Source organism: Oncorhynchus kisutch, linkage group LG5 (genome assembly GCF_002021735.2).
Source record: "Oncorhynchus kisutch isolate 150728-3 linkage group LG5, Okis_V2, whole genome shotgun sequence".
Lineage (NCBI taxonomy): Eukaryota > Metazoa > Chordata > Actinopteri > Salmoniformes > Salmonidae > Oncorhynchus > Oncorhynchus kisutch.
This window is the reverse complement of record NC_034178.2, coordinates 33,406,729-33,424,035: the sequence shown is the minus strand read 5'-3', so window position 1 is coordinate 33,424,035 and position 17,307 is coordinate 33,406,729. Positions and strand designations below refer to the sequence as shown.

At 43.1% G+C, this 17,307-nt stretch overlaps 1 protein-coding gene across 14 annotated transcripts in view; it reads right to left on the bottom strand.

Annotated features, from left to right (window-relative positions):
• LOC109890932 (forkhead box protein P1-B-like) overlaps window positions 1–17,307 on the bottom strand; it is a 208,078-nt gene that overhangs the window by 26,905 nt on the left and 163,866 nt on the right. For 8 of the 14 annotated variants that reach the window (XM_031824902.1, XM_031824900.1, XM_031824895.1 and 5 more), the window contains 4 exons: window positions 12,636–12,773; window positions 12,324–12,413; window positions 8,587–8,737; window positions 2,706–2,895 (listed from right to left, as the gene is read on the bottom strand). In XM_031824902.1, the coding sequence (XP_031680762.1) occupies window positions 2,706–2,895; window positions 8,587–8,737; window positions 12,324–12,413; window positions 12,636–12,773 (569 nt within the window). The remainder of the gene's footprint in view (window positions 1–2,705; window positions 2,896–8,586; window positions 8,738–12,323; window positions 12,414–12,635; window positions 12,774–17,307) is intronic. The other 6 variants (XM_031824899.1, XM_020483096.2, XM_031824901.1 and 3 more) reach the window with 3 other exon arrangements.

The following is a 17,307-nucleotide window of genomic DNA, read 5'->3' as shown; positions in this document are numbered from 1 at the left end:
GCTCTTGGAGGCTGCTAAAAGTGGGAACAACGTCTCGTCTCTGCAGTGATTGAATTTCTCCTCCTTCCTTAAGACGGAAGTTAAAAGACCTGTGAATGATGCCTGTGGATGCACTTAAGGTTTTAGTTGCAGGCGTCGCTGTGCCCGGGCAGATTTTATATGACACATGAAACTAACTACATGGTACTTAGGGCTAGCTGTAAACCAATCTGAGCCCGGCCGGGAAAATAGGTCCATGAGAGTGGCTTGTTTCTGTTGCATGACAAAAAGACTTGCAAAACCACATCAATTAAAAGTTCATTATGTTCAGCACTGGGAGGATGAGTGGATGCTCTCTATTTACACCCAGTCCAGGTCATTATCTAAAACCTGATTATTCAAATCCCTGGATTATAACACAGACGTCTCTTATAGCTTTGTATGGAATAATCATGCCTAATAATATTTCAGATGTTTTATTTTTTTCTCCCAAGGATTCTGATTAGAATGGAGTCCGCATCATCAAAAGAGATGAATATGCTCTTGGTAGTTGTATGAATCTAAATTGGCATCATACAGTGTTTAATAGGTATTTTTAATTTTTTATTCTCATTTATATCAGTCATCTATATTTGAAAAACGCGTTTGGAAACGTTGTGTTGCCATCTACACACACAGCACAAAACAGAGAAACGGCTGAGAAATCACCTGCTTGGGATTCTGACAGATCTAAGATACTCTGTGAATATTCAACCCCAGACTGCCTTCTTCACTGGAGCGTGTGTTAAACTGCTGTTGACGTCTTCTTTAATCTCTGACAGGGAGCGCAAGGCATCGGAGGCAGCCTCTCATGCACGTCTTCTCCAATGTTTCAGCTGGGACTTGTTGTTTGGTCATATCTGAAGCAGGTGATGAAGCGAGCGTGTCAATATTCTCCCCTCTGATTAATCTTCAGCCACAGAGGCTAGAGCTCAGACTGACTAACTGAGCAGACTGAATGCACCAGGGCCCGTGGATACTGTCTGCACTGAGCTAGGAGAGGTGTCTGGAGCTTGCTGTGTGTTGTGTGGTGTTGTGTGTGCTGTACGTGGCTGGGACAGTGTGTGAAAAGGATAGAGGTGGATCTATCGGTTTTTCCATGTAATGTCTCAGTGAAATGTGGACATTCTGTGAGACATCATCGTCAACATGTACGAAAGGAGTGTCAAAATACTGACGTCACACCACTTGACCTAAAATGTCTCACATTATATTGAAACAAACGCATGTGATGAACTAGTATCCCGTAATCAGTAAAACACATAGCATTTATTTCCTTTCCAAATAAGGCATTCCAAGTTAAGCTATAGCTGAGTGAGATAGTCAGTTACTCAGCCAGGTTTCTCCATGCAGGCCTGTATCTCCCCACTACCACCATAGAGGACTATCTATCTGCCTGTCTGTGTTTGAACCCTTCTCCACCTCCCAAGGCCTGATGGTTTAGAGTGCTAAACGTGTTTTCATATGCAGTGCTTTCATAATGACACATAGGTTTTGATCAGTGAAACAAGTCAGATGTTGTGCAGTGAGCTCATGGCGCCTGGAGGCTCCTCACCAGCAATCCAGAGATCAGCGCCTCAGTGCAAGAAAACAAGTCAACGTGTTGGATGCCAAATTAATTCCTTCCTTAAAGACACAGAGGCCCAGGGAAAACTACAAATATCCCGTCAAGTCACCCACGAAAAGAGGGTTTGTCTGACGTCGATCTTACATCAGATCAACATCAAATATTGATAGTGTATTTTGTACATCATGTAATAATAAACAGTCTCTGTTTGACACATATTCCAATTAAAGTTAGAATGTGTTTTTTTATTTAGTTATGTAATATACATGATGCTAATGATGATTTAACTAAAGAATACAGTACATCAGTGTGAATTGCTCGACTTCAATATGTTCTGAACGCCACACCTATAGAAGGCTAGTTGTCTCTTGTATTGTATTGGGAATTTGCAATATGTTTTCACATATTGTCAGAAACGTCACAATCCGGAGGGAAAGCAAAGGTGGCTGTGTGTGTGTTTTTTTGTTGTTGAGAGGACGTTGGTAATTTGAATTTTATTTAACCAAATGGAGCCCTGAAAGTCACAGCTGCAGTTTCCTAAGTGCAACTGAAATAACAGCACCCTTGACCCTCTAATTAATCGTGTGCTGATCCCATTTTCATTACTGCAATCTAAACTGGAAATCACTCCCTCGCTCCCAGGTGTTTCACTGCAATCCCCAACTGGATACCGAAACACAGAACAAGCCTGCGTCTTAATGAAAATAGGAAGGTACTTACAAACTATAAATTAATATTCATCTGTGGGCAAAGCCCCATGGGAACATGTCCATCAACTTAGTCCCCTTCAAGGAATTGCAGTTTTTAAATGGGGACTATGTAGGCCTCCTGTTTTCTTTAGTCAAAGATGACAGTAAAGATAATGTCACACATAATGAGTTCCAGTTAGATTTTTTTTCATAAAGTAGAAAGGACATGCTTAATTGTACCCCAGTTTAGAAAAAGAAGTCAGATTGTTGCGAATATCATAATCTGTGGTATATTTAATGATAAATCAATGGGCTCAACTTCATTCGCAACACATTCGGGCACAACCCATTCCCTGGTAATAAACGCTATTGTGCCCAGCATGTTCCACGGAAGCTGTTAGCTCGGCTGGAAGGGGGGGAGAAAGACTCACCCTTCTCTCTTCAGAGAGTGGCTCATGTACTGTCCATTGGTGGAGGCGTGTTGGTTGAGGGGGGGGTTCTTGGGGGGTTGTGGCGAGGACAGGTCCAGGCCGCGGTGGCTGTTGTTGTTGCTGCTGCTGTTCTCTTCCTTCACGTTCGTCACCTCCTTCCACAGCTGCTGAAGCTCCGCTGGAATCATGCCTGAAACAAACAAATTGGATAACTAAATCAATTAGCAGCTAATCCAACTCTCTTCATCACATAATTAAATCAAAGGGTCTGTAAACAAAGCCAAGTATTAATTAAAAAATATTCCACCACAGGGTAATACACTGAGAGCGCTTGCCCCCCCCCCGCTCTCTCCCTGTGATCTGAAGCGTGTTCGTATACACAAATCCCTGGCATTCACACGCATTTCATGCCCACAGTAAATAATTAACATCCAGACAAGGCATGAAATCTGAATAATCACCATCATTTCCCCAACAAGAGGAGAGGCAGAACACACACAAAAAGTTTACAATAGCAACGTTACAACCAAAACAGCCCACACCACCCCACCTTCTCCAGAAACAGGACCCTGGGGTAATATCCTCAAAAGCGCATTAATGTGCAAAATACTTAAAGCTCAGCACCGCCTCCAACTGACACAGAAGACTTAAACCTCGTTTAACAAGTCAAGCACACTGCATCTCACACAGCAGCCTTTGAAAGAAGGGGGAAAAAATCCCTTGAAGACAAGACATTCGTGTGTTGGAACACATACACTGAGAGAGCATGTTGTCTCTCCTGCTGACTGACAGCGATCCTTGACACCCTCAGATTGGGGAGCAGGAAGGATAATGCTGTGTCTGTACACCACCTCTAAGAGAACCCAGCCATTGTTCGCACACAATGTATATGTGTATGTGTCTGTATGTACAGTGTCTGTTACCACCGCGCCGGAGAAGCCTGCTTTCATTTGACATAAATGAGGCAAAAGCTGATAAGAAAAAGAAAAAAATCCCCCCGTGAGGGTATGTTCTCTAGCCATTTATATTGTCATTCCAAAATGTATTTGGTTAACTCATATTTTTTTATGTCATATTGAAAGATCCACTATGGGAATGTGTGCAAATTTGTATTGGGTATTCAGATCTGTCCTTAAATGAGTCACATGTTTAAAACATACTGAAATACCCTTTGGATATGCTGTGAATTCTACTGGATGTGCAAGACCAGTCGTTTAACATTACAATTAATTAAATCCATTCTCAAAATGAGCAATGGCAAATGAAAGATGATTTGCACATGCTTATCTCGGGATGGGTTTATATTCTCCGGATTTCCCCCCTTTTTAATCACTCCCTCTATAGATACGAGAAGTGGCCCTTTCAAGCGCCAGATCGTAATACAAAATGCTTAGCCTTAATTTATTCCTGTTGTGGAAAATAACTGTGAAGTGAAGATCTCAATACGATCAGCAAAAATATTTTTAATTTGATAAGCTACTGAAGATTTTAATTATGCTCGTAATGGAGAACATTGGCCTAATGAGGCGAAGGACTCTGGAGAGACACAGGGACTAAGAACTGTGAAATGAGTCTGATAGGATTGCTGTAAATTCACACTAGATCGTTTGCATATCAAAGAGCAGGAAATGATTGCAGGACAAATCAATAACCTTTCCACGTTCCAAAGAGTGTCTTTCCTCATTCAAATATTTTAACACCTATATTCTGCCTGGCCTGTATTCATTCATTCACTCACTCACTCACTCACTCACTCACTCACTCACTCACTCACTCACTCACTCACTCACTCACTCACTCACTCACTCACTCACTCACTCACTGCACAAAAGCATGCTAATCCTTCAGTTGTTGCTTCTCACTTGTCTTATTAAGGTCTCGTTGTTGTTTTGATGGTGGGAATGATCCTTGGAGGGAAAGTTTTCCATGATGATGATTTGTCTGGATGGGGAAGGTCACTGGTGGAGTGAGTATCCTGTGCTTCAATAGTGGGAACAATCATTTCCCCCCCACTTGGTGCCCAGTGACAGTGGGCGATGTATTTTTAGCCTGTGTGGCTGACAGGGTGGCCCACTATCCCTCAATTACCAGCCAGTCCTGGTGACCCCGACACCACTGTTTACTCAGATGAAACAGGTCCCATAGACTCCTCTGATGAGAGGGGTAACGGACTGGGACCAAGCTGTCTCCTTCCTAACGTACCCCCTTATTTCTCTCCCACTCTATCCCCTGGTCCCATGTCCTTCTGTTATTAAACTACCTTGTCCTCATTGGATCTCTTCAAACCGAGGGTTGTTCATAATGACACCATAAATGACAATAAAATGTAATGCTATGAAAATCTCAAAACAGTATTGTATTCTATGTTTGGACAAACAGCTTTCTATTTTTCCTGAGAAGTTAGCATCTGATTTCTATGGTAAACATAGGAACACTGGATCTCTAAATCCTTTTTTGTATCCCCAGTCCGTCCATTTAAAAAATGCAGGATTGGTTTATCCTCCATTTTCCCATTTTTCAACAATGCTATTCCACTCATTATAGGTTGGAAATACAGACAAGCACTTTAAAAAATGTATGTTGTTGGGACACTTGATTGATCACCGGCCTGGCAACTCAATTTTACCTCTGCAGGTAGCTCTGGCATCCAGACAGGCCGAGCTCTTCAACCTTTTCCTGTCCTTGTACCTCCGTACCCAGGTGACCATGTTCAAGCAAGCAGAAAGTTGATTTAACGTTCATAATGACATCAGTTGCAGGCCATCATCCACAGAATAAAAAATAGCCCCTATCCTCTGGGCTCTTTCAACTCTGCTGTTGCTTTCCACACAGAGCCAATACCATGGGGGGACGGTGACACCACTATTAGTTTATTGCTCCATCAGGCGGAGACCTCTGGTGCACCACTGTTTATGTTCCTGTAATCACTGGCCTAGTGATATGCACCCCTTAGGCCTAAAATATGTTACCTCCTAATGCTGTAGGAACTATTACCAATGTCGCGCTGCTGGCCAAATCAATCACTGACTGGGGGAGCGTATTACCTGCCGCTGTCCCTGATGTGCCGTTGCTGCACTAAGAGCAGCTTCATGCTTCGCCACATTCTTTGCTTTCATATTACCGACAAATTTGTCCTGTCACTGTCCCATTGCCCTCTCTTGGACAACTTAACTGATGTTCTCCAGTGATGAGAGTTCAGTCTGTTACATCGCCGCCTGGGAGGCCACAGGGCCTCAGAATACACTTTAGCCAATCAGGGCAGGCGCAGAGAGGGGCAAGCAGCGATACGCACACACACACACAACCTGGTAGCTGCACCTGGGAGAACAGAGCGGAGCGAACATTGCCGTCTCACTCGTGCTCCACAGGTCAAGAGGAGAGGCTTTTGGGGGAAGGAGGGGAGGGCAGCGCTGGATCAAATTTATATTTATGAGAGTTATATCCTCCCCAAACACATTATTGTAATTTATAACAGATACTGTCTGACCGCTTCCAAGACTTTGAACATTAATGTCAAAAGAATTTACCGCGAGAGAAACAAATGAAGGTTCAGATAAAAGAGAACAACTGATTGTCATCCAAATAGCACTCTTCAAGCTTCTCCTCATTTACTTCCTTCACAGTTTGGTATTAAATGATAACTCAACGTAATTCTTCATGTCAATTTGTAATGAAAATGTCTCTATCAACAATTCCAGTAAGGATCAGACAAAACAACACAAATAAAATAAACCATGTCATACATGTTCAATTTTTTCAAAGTATAAAAGACACGCCTACAGGGCTGTTCAAATCCTTTTTGTGAAGTATATAATCTCAGATCACCATGAACGCATATGTGAGAGCACAATACAATTATGATGTCATGAGAGATTGAATTTGTCAAATAATTTGATTTTGACATCTGAATTTTGAATAAAGGGGAATAAGGCTGATCTGTCTGATCAGTGTATAAAAGTCATCCTAACGCATCGCCTCAGTGTATAAAAGTTATCCTAACGCATCGCCTCAGTCCAAAAGCATTATCACCTAGGTCCAAACAGAGCAGCAAAACTCATCATTAGTGTTGCAGTGACGCTGACTACTTGCTGAATATTGTAGATGAGATCTTAGCTCTGTAGGTCTTGGCTACTGATGCATGAAATAGTTAATTGACGTGAGAAACAGAAAGTTCATCAATAACTTCAAACATTCAAGCAGAACTTATGTAGAATAGGAAGGGACACTCAGCCTGATGTTAAGTGTTTTAACAGCTGTCTTCCCATAGAGTTTAACCACCAACGGTTCCCAAGAGCAGCCTAACCAAGTTCCACTCAGTTCAAATATTGAAACGAACCAACTGTGCGGTAAAATTCAATTCCTCATTTCAGTTTGTATAAATAATAACAAAGAGAAATGATACCGTATTTGTATCTTAAACTGTCATCTGACAAAATAGGCAGAACAAACAAAGAGTGTATGGTTACTGTATCCTGTTTGAGATGGCTTAGAGGTATTTGATGACACCATGCATAAGCAAAGAGTCAACAGGATGTCCAGTAACTGTTGTGCAATTCCATAAAGAACAGCAAGCTGCCATATCGTTAGGGCAATACTTTACTCACAGGGCGTGTGTTTGCCAGATATCCGACACGAGGTCATTCGTAAACGTACACTAAGAGCACATTGGTGGTCCCCGCCTGTGCCTATGGCAATCATCTGCCAGTGGATGAGTGATTCCATACAGTCCAAACAATAACATGACTGAACAAACCCTGTTTTGGTTTGCTTATTACCTAAGCTCCCCCACCCTTCCCATTTTATGGCCTTATCTTGTTATTTCAAAACTGTTTGTCTTAGTGTGGAATGAATAGTCTATGTCATGTTCCAAAACGCTATGAATGAGTCTTTGTCATAGGGCTGCTCCTTAAGAAAATATTAATAAACAAATTAAGAAATAAACTTCCTGGCTTAACAACAAGTATTGACTCACACCACCATACCCTTATGGGAGATTTCACAATAAGAGGTTCAGTGGAAGTTTAGTAACAATGGTTCCACTAGGTCAACACCCAGTATGATGATGCCATTCTAAGAGAAAAGGTATGAATGGAGAGTCAAGAGACAGGAGAGGAGGAACCTATACACCATGACAGTCACACGGGAGGAACACAAGGGGGGTAGGTGGGAAACACTTCTAAAGAGAGTTGTATACTGAGAGTTGTTTTCAACATAGTTAACAGCTTCTACCCCCAAGCCATAAGACTGCTGAGAAATTAATCAAAGGGCCACCGGACTATTACATTGACACCCCTCCCCTTTGTTTTTGCACTGCTGCTACTCGCTGTTTGTTATCTATGCATAGTCACTTTACCCCTACCTAGATGTACAAACTACCTCAACTAACCTGTACCTCCGTACACTGACTCAGTACAGGTACCCCCTGTATATAGCCTCGTTATTGTTAACGAGTTCATTTTACTTTAGTTAATAGTAAATATTTGTATTTATTTCTTGAACTGCACTGTTGGGCTTGTAAGTAAGCATTTCACGGTAAGGTCTACACTGTTGGTTAAGGGCTTGTAAGTAAGCATTTCACGGTAAGGTCTACACTGTTGGTTAAGGGCTTGTAAGTAAGCATTTCACGGTAAGGTCTACACTGTTGGTTAAGGGCTTGTAAGTAAGCATTTCACGGTAAGGTCTACACTTGTATTCGGCACACGTGACAAATAAAGTTTGATTTGATACTGTAGTCAAGGCAGATGTAGTATAATATTTAATTGGAGTAAAGTGAGTCTAGGGTATTTTAGCATTTGTGTGTTTGTGGGGGGGACTGTGGAGGGGCAGGTGTAATCCCCTGTGTGAAGGTGTGCTGTACAGTACAGTAGAGTAGAGCACTGACCCTGAGTGAGCGAGTGCAGGGGCAAGGTGGTCTGTCCAGGCTGGATGGTGAGCAGGCCTTGTCTCTGGAGGTTGAGCAGGTGCTGCTGCTGGAGCTGTTGGACCTGCATGAGCTGCTGCTGGAAGGCCAAACGCTGGGCCTGCTGCTGCTGCTGAGGAATACACACACACACACACACACACAGAGACACACCATCAGCAAACACACAAACAGGACATGCATGCCCCAGAGCAAACAAAAAGTACATTATTTTCATACTGTTTTGGACTGTACATATTGATTGAACACAGAAGCATGCAAATTCTAGTGTGTGTTCAAATATAGGGTAGGCATATGATCCAGTGGACAAACACATGCTGATCATATAGGGCATCCTGTATGTCTGAACAGTTGTGTGCTTTTACACACATTATGTTCTCTCAAACAGGATACAGTATGTTTGCTCACACGAAAACACACACCTTCTCTCAAACATACACACACGCACGCACACCCAATCGAACCACCACATACACACTCACACATTCAACACACTATGTAGGTTTGCCTGTGCACACTTAAGACAGGTACAGTATGCATCCCTCTCTCTTTTAATTAACGAGGAGTCAGGAGGCAAATGACAAACAATGAAACAACATAGTTAATCATTCATAATAAGAGCCACGGGATTTTAATTACACCCATTCATAATTCAGCAAACAACCTGTGACTAAATCAAAGTGTTTAATAGCCACACCAGCTAGTCTCACAACTCTCTCAGGCGCAGCACTGAGCTTGAGGAGGGGTTTCTTCCCCCCCGGTGCAGCAAGTTGATTTGAATCATCGAGCGAGTGAAGAACATCTTGTTCATCTTACAGGACTATGACTACATATAACATTCTGGGAAAGCCAGAGACTCTTTTTCCTCGGTCTAGAAAGTGAAAGGTGTAAAGGGAGGGAGTAGAGAGAGAGTAGAGAAGAGAGTAGAGGAGAGAAGAGAGAGAAGAGAGAGAAGAGAGAGAAGAGAGAGGAGAGAGAGAAGAGAGAGGAGAGAGAGAGATTAGAGAGAGAAAAAGAGAGAAAAAGAGAGAAAAAGAGATGTGGTATAGTGTAGAACAATAAAAAGAAGGAAATGATCTAATATCCCTAATCTTCATTGAATCAAAACAAATGGGGAGATGTTTAGATAACAGAGGAGGGGAGAGACTGGACATGTAACCCTACCATTAACCCCAGGCTCAGCTTCACCATCAAAATATGGATTATTATTCCTTAAACAACAACTGGAGATAACGATCAATCAAGACAAAGCTCACCTTGTTATTTTTTCTCTGACAGATAAGGACAGCCAAACAAAATAAGCCTGGGAGAGGGCAGGATATTAGGCTGTATATGAGTATACAAGGCCAATTGTCAAGGGGGGTGGGGGGGTGGGGGGGCATTAAAAGCAACCCGGGCTGCCAAGCTGTGCACCACACCCTGTTACCAAACACAGGATACACCACTTTGTTTACGTCTCACAATTGAGCGCGTACAAAAAAAGGTCTCGGTGCAACGCTGCTGTCAGGTCACCGGCCTGCGACTCAGAAACCGCTGAAATAGCCTGATAAAATGCCCCCCCCCCCGTCCTGGTCTGCCTGGCAAAGGTCTGCCGGGCTTCCTTTCCCCTCCCCTCGTCTCCCCATGCCCAGACTCTGCTCCACAGCTCAAATAAAGGTCTGAACACACACACACACAGTACTGTACACTACACTGGTCTGACGTGGAGAGGCCTTCTCATTACGTTAGTCTGATCAGGATTATGTCGTGTCATATTCATGGACTACCACTTAAGCATGGGCTAGGTGAGAGGGTGTATTCATGAACACCTATTTCTATGGTTTATGCTCTAAACTATACGGAGCATATTTGATGAAGAGCTCACTGAGGTTTCAGTGTAATTAATTAGTGATTCAGCTGGCGTGTGATTCTTCCCATCTTCCTTTTTTTGTTTGTTTTTTATGGTGTTCCTTTTTCAGTACAGTGTAAGAAGTTTCTCGTGTCTTCAATAGGACTCTTCTCTGCACTGTAGCTCCCGTCTGTCTGACAGCATAAGACAAAGATGCTAATGGTACTACGGGGGCGGGAGTTCACAGAGAACAATGTCTTTCATCAGTGCCCTAAATAAATATAGGGTGGCTTTTAAAAATGGGAGAAATTAAATGAATTTAACTTGCGCCCCATCAGATTTCTTTCTTGTGGTCTCATCAGCTGACAGCAGCTCCTGTGCTCTCCCAGCATGCAGACACATTAAAACCCCCAGCTCAATAGACCAAATAAGAGGTTAACAAGAAGTGGCACGAGGGAGAGAAAAATACAGGCCCTGACAATTGATACAGAGTGGCAGTGGCAGCTCTTTATTGTCAAGCTTCAAATATAAAGTTAAAGATCTTTGAAAAACTAAATTTTGATGTCTTTAAAATAAAAGAGGCACAAAGCAACAACAGGGGGTTATTGTCTGCTAGCCACGGGGGAGTCGCGGCGCAATTCTTATTCTGTGTTTTGATGGCTGCAGCAGCTAGAAATGCGATTGGTGAGGGGGGGGGGGCTACACATCGGAGAGCAGGAGGAGAGCCTCTCGAGGCTGCATCCATTTCCTGTGATCATACATAACATGCTTCAAAAGTAAAAAAAATTGTTTTGTTTTTTAGGCTCCTTTCAGCTGATCAATTGCACCTCCTTCTGACTAGCACCCCCTCCCTCTCCACCCCCCCAGTTTGAGTCATGTGTACATCAGATGCGACTTGGTGACAGGCCCTATCTGAGGCCGAGGAGCTCTGCTGTCACGTTGATTTATGGGAGCATCACACTACAACTTGTCCAAACTGAAGCCTGCAGTTCATTAATTAGAGAGCTGGGACTTTGAAGTCGGTAGCTCAGACAGTGTGTATGTGTGTATGTGTGTGTGTGTGTGAGAGCGTGTGTGTTTGTTCATTCACGTTTGCGCGCAATCGTGCGTGTGTTTTTGATATTTGGCTTAATTTAGATCCTTTTTCCTTACCCTCCCCAAACGTGGCTCTCAGACGGGAAGAGAGAGAAAATTCCTTGATTGTCTTTGAATTTCTTTTGACCGCACAATAATCATTCTTTTGTCCAGAGTGATGCCTGTATCCGCGAGTCATTAACACGCATTGAGCCACCGCTGATGAGCCAGGGGGGGAAAAAGAGAGCGTGGGGAACAAGGCTGGGAGCGGTCCTCTGCACTGATATCACACAATTACCTGCATTCTCTCCCATCGCTGTTTCCATGCTAATTACCGAGGAAGCTTTTCCGATTCATAGGCCCTTTCTTTTGATTATTGGCTACAAGGGGGCTCATATGAAGGGCAAACTTCGTTGTAGGACACTTGTTTACTCGAGAGAAAAGAAGAAAATAAAAAAAACTGCACAAACATTACTTTCACTGCCTGAGCAGCGATATGAGCCCCAGTCCCTGGAAGGAGAGGAATCATCACTATTCTTAGTTTATAAAGTTATTACTGGTATTGACCCTGAGAGCCTGACATGCTAATCAGAAGCACGAGTGATAATTTTTTTCTGTATTTCTTCTTCTGCTTAAAAACCACAGCCTCTGAACAAATGGCGAGAGGAAGAGAGCAAATGCCTTCCGTGCTCTGCACTTTTCTGAGGCTCTTACTGCCCGGGGCACCATGTGAGTTGAGTAAGGCGGCGGCGTGCGGTGGTGCTGATGGTGATGATGTTTTGCGTAGTGAGCCTACCTCTTTACTCTGCGTGCCCGCATGCTGCTGCTGGAGGAGCTGGAGGTGGAGCTGTTCCTGCTGCTTCTTGTAGAACTCTTGGAGTTGCTGCTGAAAAAGACATGGGAGCTACGTCTGAGTGAGAGCTCACCAACCAATCAAACCATCAGGCCCACTGCTAAGCTCAGCAGTTGGCCCGTGGGATACTTGATACAGCCTCATGTTCAGAGGGAATGCTAGCGCCCTGTCGATCTTTCCCTTTTATATTGGTAGTTGGTGTGGGGATGTTGATGTGTTCTATGTACTGTGTGTGTGTGCTTCCTATGCGTTCACCTGTTGTAACATGAGTGCCTGCTGCTGTTGCAGGAGCACCTGGAGCTGCTGAGGGCTCAGCACCTGCTGCTGGAGGATCTGCTGCATCCGCTGGGGAGTTATTACCTGGGGTGTCATCATAGCCACTGAGACTGGAACCTATAAGAGATACACAGAGGAGACATTAAGGACAGATCAGTCACTAACCTGGTCTATGAGAGAGAGAGTGGTACAGCAAAAGACAGACATGGCCAGGAAACATGCTTTATAGGATTAGATGACCACAGCAAAGAAAGGGAACTGGAGGACAAGCTTGCCACTAGTTAACACAGCCACAAAGTCAAAATGTCTAAACCCCGCCTATTGCTACAATTTATATTCTTAAATACTGCTAACCTTATGCCTAAGCATAAACGTAAATGAAATGTTCTCATTTTTATGATATAGCCATTTTGACTTTGTGGCTATGGTAACTAGGGACAACCAGCAGAGATGGTAAAGACTACAGCAGGTCAACCAGACTAATTGTCAGGGGCTAGACACACTGCAACAGCTACTCAAAAGAGACAGCTAAGGATAGCCCAGCCTCTCAACCCCTCTGGTCTGTAATGGATAAATCACCAGGAGTGTCATCGCAGCTAGAGACGCTACACCCCCAAAGCTGTAATGACACGAGACAGCCAGGCCTGCAGTAAGCCTGTGGAGAATCTACTACAGGCTCCGACCTTGAGCAACGACAGCCCTCTCCAGAAACACACACCTAGCACACAAGGCTGCCCCAACGTTTGATTGCTTCTGTTTTGATGCTTTCTCAAGCTGATCATTTGAGGTGATCTGCAAACAGCAGAACATGCAAAAATAGGCCACCCACTGTAGGCTACAATACATATCTTTGTACACATGAGAGCATTTCATTAGAATATTGTCAACAGCAATTTATCTAACGTACAAATAAAACGCTGGCACCGTGCCTCGAGGAGGGCTCACTCTGACACAGGCCCTTAACTAACTCCAACAAAAAGGTGTGAGTGGATGACTCTTCAAAACAAGTGATTTGTTATGACAATGAGTGAGCCCCACAGTTGTCAGACTGCCTTAATTGCTCCGGCGGCATTGTGACTTCCCAGAGTGTCTGGATGCTGCCACTCATTGCTATGATGTGCGATACCATTAAAAGCCCCTTTCGCTGACATTTTAGTGACAAACAGCTACCGAGATATATTTGATAGCGTCTCACATTTGCAACTGTTAACATGCCGCGGTGTGTGTGTGTGTGCGTGCGTGATTGTGTGGTAAAACTGTGCTCTGCGTCTCTGAGGCTAATGTCGCCCGGCTGATAGAGCGGACATTAGGGGTGACAGTCTGTCTTCGCCAAGGTTACCCAAATTGTACCGCGTCCTCATTGCTAATGACGGCCCTTTGAATTTTTCATGCATCTCTGAATGTAACGTAGCTGTTTAGAATCTATCTAGCAGGTGGGTTGTTCTCTGACACCTGCTGCATGCATATCACCGTATTCTTTTTCCAAATTGGAACATAAAACAAAACCAAAACGGGTCATAATGAGCAGCTTGTACTCCCACGGCGCTGGAAAGGGCAATAGTGTTAAACAGGACGCTGTGGCGCTGACGCTGATGCTCTCTGTAAAATTCATCGAGGAGGTGCTCCGCGCTGCGTTACGCGATTAGAGTCGTTTGGTCCTCCTGTAGGGGAAACTCGAGGAGGTTTTGCTCCACCCAAGACCCAAAGCACTTAACATCTCTCATTTTCAATGCGAATCGGTGAGAGGATGAAAATGCAATATTAATTCCTCCCGTATTACGTCTTAATATGCAGTTCGGCTTGACTTTTTCATATGGCTTGTCCTGTCATTTGCATAGCCAAGGCTCCCGCTCCTAATTTCACAGTCATTATACACTGATGTCCTTTTTTCTCAGCATCACTAATTTTGATGAACTATTTTGAAGGTCAACCAGGCAGCGTGTCTCGCTACAGTATAAGCCCTCTACGTGATGCGATAGATATAGGCCTGCCGTAAAAATAAAAAAAAGCCTCAGCACCACTGACAATTACCTCACACACCAAGGATAAATAATAATGGCTCTTCTTTGATGTTTTATATTAAATTACATGAGGGAAACGATCTACTTTAGATTTGACATGCTCTACTTTACGGGCAGTAAACGTAGCCAGGGTTATTTTCACATGTATTTAACCATTTTTATTATGCATCTTCAATAGTACATGTTTTATAGAGTCTAACAGAGATCCAGTGTAGAGAAATAGAATTAACACAATATTTTAAACACTTTCATACTTAACTGACAATTCCATTACAAATTGCATTGGAATTTCATTCAATTAATTTTTTTTTTTTTTTTTAACACCTTGAGCAGCACATCCTCTGGTTCAGGAAGCTTCACACCTCTCCCTGTCATGATTGCGGGGTCTGGTTCACTGTAACTACTGCTAGACACCCAGAGACGGCAGGCAGAGCCCCGGCAAGAGGCTATTACAGCTAACATTTTATTACCCATTACTACTGAGGTCATTAGCAGCGAGAGGGATTGTACGGTTCTTAACCTATTGATCATTGTAACTACTACCATTTAATCCTGTGTTGAATGAGTGAAAATCTGCCTAAGACAGGCGGCTATTGAGGGGAAGGGCGGGAGGGAGCACTTTAAGTGAAAAATATGGCCCTGGCTGGTGTATCATGCCTATTTAACACAAACACAGGACGCCAGTCTCCATTTAGAACACTCTCCATATGGCACACTCCCTTATCTCTGGTTAACATCAGGACTCCAGATGATTCAAAGAGGATAGGAGGGTTTATAGGAGAGTTTCTTTGAGCAGCTACTTGAACACCAATATGCGGGTGTGAAAAAGAGGACATTCTGGGCATGCCAGAAATAGATTACGTTTATGGATTTCAGTAAGGTGTGGCGCTCTGCAGGTGCCTCGCGTACATAAACATTCAAGCCTGGAACATTCTCACACAGCTGCAGAGTGACTGTAGGCAATACACCAGTGCAGGCCTGCTGGCCAACACACACACACACAAAAACTGAAACATGCACACAAAGGCAATTAAAGTCCATATAGCTTGTGAACTCACACATATAGTTAAACATGCAGTCCGGAATCTTTAGCACAACAAATTCGTAACATTGTACAAATTGGATTCATAACATATCACATGAATTGCCCCTCCAAAAAACATGTGATTTATTGGTAGGACGTAACATATCATAGGAAATAGATGACACAGAACACAATGGAAAGGCATAGTACACAGGGACCAATCATGAGCACCACCTTTCCATTGAATGGCTGAAATTATACAAAAGTTCTGGAGCATCACTTTATACAATATGTAACTACAATGATGTTAATAAAAAAATACTAAGACTATTTAAAAAAATGTTTTATTTCCTGCTTTCAAAGATGCAAACTGTGACAGTTTAAATTGTCACATATGCCACTGTCCAATGCAAACACAGCAGTAATACGGCTCCCTTACGTCTCTGTCATTATTATCATGACAGTAACTTACAACAGGTGAGCCACATTTCTAAAATATAATCCATTTACAAAAACATTTCTGAAACGACGCAGTTTTAGTTGTCTAAGGGAGGAGGTCAGTGTAGCAGGCAGCGTCTGACGCCGTGCTGCCTGGAGAACAGAGCAGGAGCGTGTTCAGAGTGAAGGGAAGGCACAGCACAGAGTGATGGGAGCCTATGCTCTGGTTAGGACTGCCTCCTTCAAAAGACACTAAGCCAACTTCTCTTTGTGCGCCACCGTCGAGAACAAGCACGGAAATGATATTCTAATGAGGAAATATTGCCACACATCTGACGATGTCGGAAATTCACTGCTTCACACTTAATGAAGACCCTCTCCAACCAGCGTTATCCCCAGAAGGCAAAGGTCAAAGTGTGGTGAGAGAGAGAGAGCGAGAGCCAGAGCGAGAGAGAGCGAGAGAGAGAGAAAGAAGCAGATCCAGGCATAAGGCTAGCCACCCTCCCCCTCCTGGTGATACAGGGGCAATTAAGGAGAATAGAAAGAGGAAAAAGAGGCCAACTTCAATGAGACCATGGCTGATATTAAACTGGCCATGAAGGAACAGGTTAGATGAAAAGGAGAAAAAAAAATCTAACTTTTATATCTTGCTCCCTGGTGTCATCTTGTTTTGTAAGGACATCAAATAGAATGTAGAAGTAGAAAATAACAAGCCCTTGAGAAATCATAGAACCCAGCCTGTTTGATGCTGTTGGTTTACCTTGTCCTGAGACATTGTAAAAGTAACGGCGCTCCGTCTTGAATAGCATATAATCTCGAGCATGAAAATGTCTCCGAAATGAGGATTTCATTGCATTGAAGTGATGCATGAACATAATTAGTCCACGACAAGATCGGAATGACACATTTTTTCATGACTCGTTTAGGTTTATTGAAATATTGAAGGTGGGTAGCGGTATGTAGAATATGTCAAGCACATTTTCTCTGCTGGGAAAAAAGGGTAAATGAAAGAATATCTGTTTCTTACATTGTATTTATGGTGTATTTTTGTTTGTGTGTATTACTATTATCTATTTATATATATGTATATAAATATACTTTTTTGTTATTAAACAATAACCAATGTATGAAGTCCCAGACTACATGCATGATGATGAACCCAAGGCAA